The sequence below is a fragment of the Schistocerca gregaria genome, chromosome 6 (genome assembly GCF_023897955.1).
Source record: "Schistocerca gregaria isolate iqSchGreg1 chromosome 6, iqSchGreg1.2, whole genome shotgun sequence".
Taxonomy (NCBI): Eukaryota; Metazoa; Arthropoda; class Insecta; order Orthoptera; family Acrididae; genus Schistocerca; species Schistocerca gregaria.
This window is the reverse complement of record NC_064925.1, coordinates 350,147,691-350,150,813: the sequence shown is the minus strand read 5'-3', so window position 1 is coordinate 350,150,813 and position 3,123 is coordinate 350,147,691. Positions and strand designations below refer to the sequence as shown.

Sequence of the window (3,123 nt, the reverse complement as noted above, 5' to 3'; positions counted from 1 at the left end):
TTGCATTTAAAACGTAAACTGAACAGCGGACATATTTTACTGTACGAATATTGTATTAATAAAGTATTATAAAACTAACAATCGCTTGGCAGGTATATAATACTTGCTTGTGAAAGTAAATGAAGCAACATCTTCAAGTGATAGGTTGCATGCATTTTCTTGCCCCTCACCAGATGAGCTGTAGCGAATTGTGACGGTTTTATCTGATACTTTTGGTATATCGTAAGAGGCAGGATTAAATAGAAAACACGAATAACATTTTATTGAGTTTTGTTGATTAAATTACTCTTACAAATGTGTTTAATGTAATCTGCCCAACCGATACAAATACAAATTAGTAAAAGAATCTTTTTTAAAGTAACTTTAGCGTGAGTCCTATCAACTTGCTTAAATGTAGTTGTGTTCTGTCCGAAGACTGTTTTGATGCATCTCCCCAAGCTAGTATGCCCTGTGTACAAAAAAAGCATGTAATCTTTTAGATGGCAGACCTCTCCCTAGCCCTGAATCGGTAGAGTCGGTAAACGTCGGTAAGCCTCGGTAGGCACGCAGTTTCGACTGCTGCCAACATTATGTAGCTGACTGTGTAGTACAAGGTAGCCATTGTCGTCGGCTTCGTTATTGTTTTGTGCTGTACTGTTTCGCGTGCTTTTATTGTGCAGTTGTGCTAAACATTATCACAATGAGTGAAGAGGCAGTTGCTGGCCCATCTGGGGAGTCGCCAACAACCCCTTCCGGTAGGCCTATGGTTAGACGGAAACCAGTATTACGTAGCGATGCTCGCAAAATTATATTGCGTGTGATTGAATGCTGCGAAAGGGAAAGGGAGCAGAAAAAATTGCTTCACCCCATTTACAAATCTTCAGTGAGAGCTGCTACATACACAGAACAAAGCATGCGTAGCATTGGAAGATTCAAACAGTTTTCCAAGAATCATCCTGGCGTATCACCACAAACGCCTGGCAAGAAAAGGTGAGTTTCCATTTCGGAAATTTTGTTCGCGATCACTTTGAAGGAGTCCCCTATTTCGTCCTAATTACCTTATATTTCATTTTTCCTTGCTACCGTATTGCTTTTTATGGGAACACCACTGGTTACTGTATGATTTCGAAACACATTCATATTACAGAACATTTCCAAATTCAAAAAAATGCATGTAGTGAGAAGGCATTTTCTTATAAATCTTTCTCTCCCTTTTAACTTAGGAAAAGAAGTGAAGAAATCGAAGTAATGATCTCATCGAGAAGACTGATAGGTGCAAGTGTCGGATCCAAGAATGCGTTCGTCAAGGAAGGGCAACTTACGTTCTGGGCAAAGTCGACAAAGGACGATTATCACGGTCAGATGAATTCGGCATACTTTGAAAAGTTGTTCGGAGAGAAGGTACTGCGTAATCTCCCGCCTAATTCAGTAATAGTTATGGATAACGCTCCTTACCATAACAGGCAAACAGAGAAAACTCCAACGAAGTTTTACACGAAAGTGCGAATGCTGGAGTGGCTTCGACCCAAAAATATCCCCTGTGATGAGAGTATGAGGAAGGACGAGCTGTATGGAAAAGTACGAGCGAATAAGCCAGCTGAGAAGTCTTTTGCTGTAAACCTGTTGGCTGAAAACAAAGGCCACCAGGTCCTTCGCTCGCCACCTTACAACTGCGACTTAAACGCAATAGAATTAGCATGGGCGAAGATAAAAAGGCATGTAAGAGATCACAGCATATCAGGGGACTTGGCTGCCACAAACATGCTGCATCTTGTAGACGCAGCTTTCCAGTCGGTTACTGCCAATATTTGGAAGGGATATTGCAGGAAAGTTAAAGAAGCAGAAGAAGAATATTGGGTACTTGATGGTGTCCTCGAAATTGCTGTGGACGAAATTATCATTAACACAGCCACATCAGACGTAAGTGAGGAAGACTCAGACACACAAGCGGAAGACAGTGACAGTGAAAGCGATTGATCACATGGCGTGAAATGTTTTTACAAAAGATCACAGCTTGAATAAATAACAAAAACAATCTCCTATTAGTTTGTTGTAAATTGTATTTCTGTTCTATTTTAATCAAACACAGAAACGGAAAATAGTAACAGTGAAAGCGGTGGACCACATGGCTTTAAATGTTTCTACAAATGTATGACATCTCTAATAAATACGAAAAACAATCTGCCATTCATTGCGTTCCAAATTTTATTTCTGTTTCAGTCTGTTTCCTTTCCTTGCGATAAGCGTACTTCATTGCTGCAGTTAAGATATTTATCAAACACTAGCTGTACGCCCGTGCTTCGCAATGGAAGAAATCTCGGAAATTGTCGACCGATTGATTAAAAATTTTGGTACAACGTTTCTTAGGAATACGCCTGTGGTTTTACATACTTTTTTAACACGTTTGCGAAATTTGTTGCGAATAGTGTTGGTAGTGAAGAAATAATAGAACAAAACGTCATAGCGAACGCAGCACTTTTTCGATGTTTACCACGTCATATCTCCTGAATTACATGTCGTAAAGAGATATAGATTAGCCGGCGCATTTAGTGATATATGTGGATACTGTATGCGAAATATGTTGCGATTAGAGTTAATAATAACGAAATAATACATTAAAACGTCATGCCTACTACGGCAGATTTACGGTATGTACTGAGAAAATGTAGTAAGCGGCAACCATTTTTCCTTTCATTATTTTGTGGAGGGTGTCAGCGAGAAAAATTTTCGTAAAGGTTTGAGTTTGTATGTAACGTTTGTTGCTAGTCGCTAAGTGCTCTCATTCTCAAATAATGGATGCATAAATCTGGGTATTTTCCCGAGGTGGCATCTCATGGTTTATGACGTCATATCTCGTCAAGAATGTGTCTTATTTCTTTTTTTCGGCTAGGAACCTTCGTGGGCGTACGGAGAACAAAGCACCAAAATTTCATCGCAATCGGGTGAATGGTTTGGAAACGCACAGAGGGCAGACAGACATACATACAATCATTTTTATATATAGAGATTGACAGTTACGTTATACAATATCACCTGTTTAAGTATATTTAAATTTTATAATTAGTAGTTTAACATTGCGAGGAATGAAATAAAATGAAAAAAAAACTACGATCAGTGGTAATCAATTGCGCTACGCATGCTACA

General features: G+C 39.1%; 1 protein-coding gene across 1 annotated transcript; it reads left to right on the top strand.

Annotated features, from left to right (window-relative positions):
• The first annotated feature begins 1,227 nt into the window (after nt 1–1,227).
• LOC126278880 (uncharacterized) lies at nt 1,228–1,956 on the top strand. The gene has a single exon (XM_049979155.1). It carries the CDS (start codon nt 1,228–1,230, stop codon nt 1,954–1,956), a length of 729 nt encoding a protein of 242 aa, XP_049835112.1.
• Nucleotides 1,957–3,123: the final 1,167 nt, after the last annotated feature.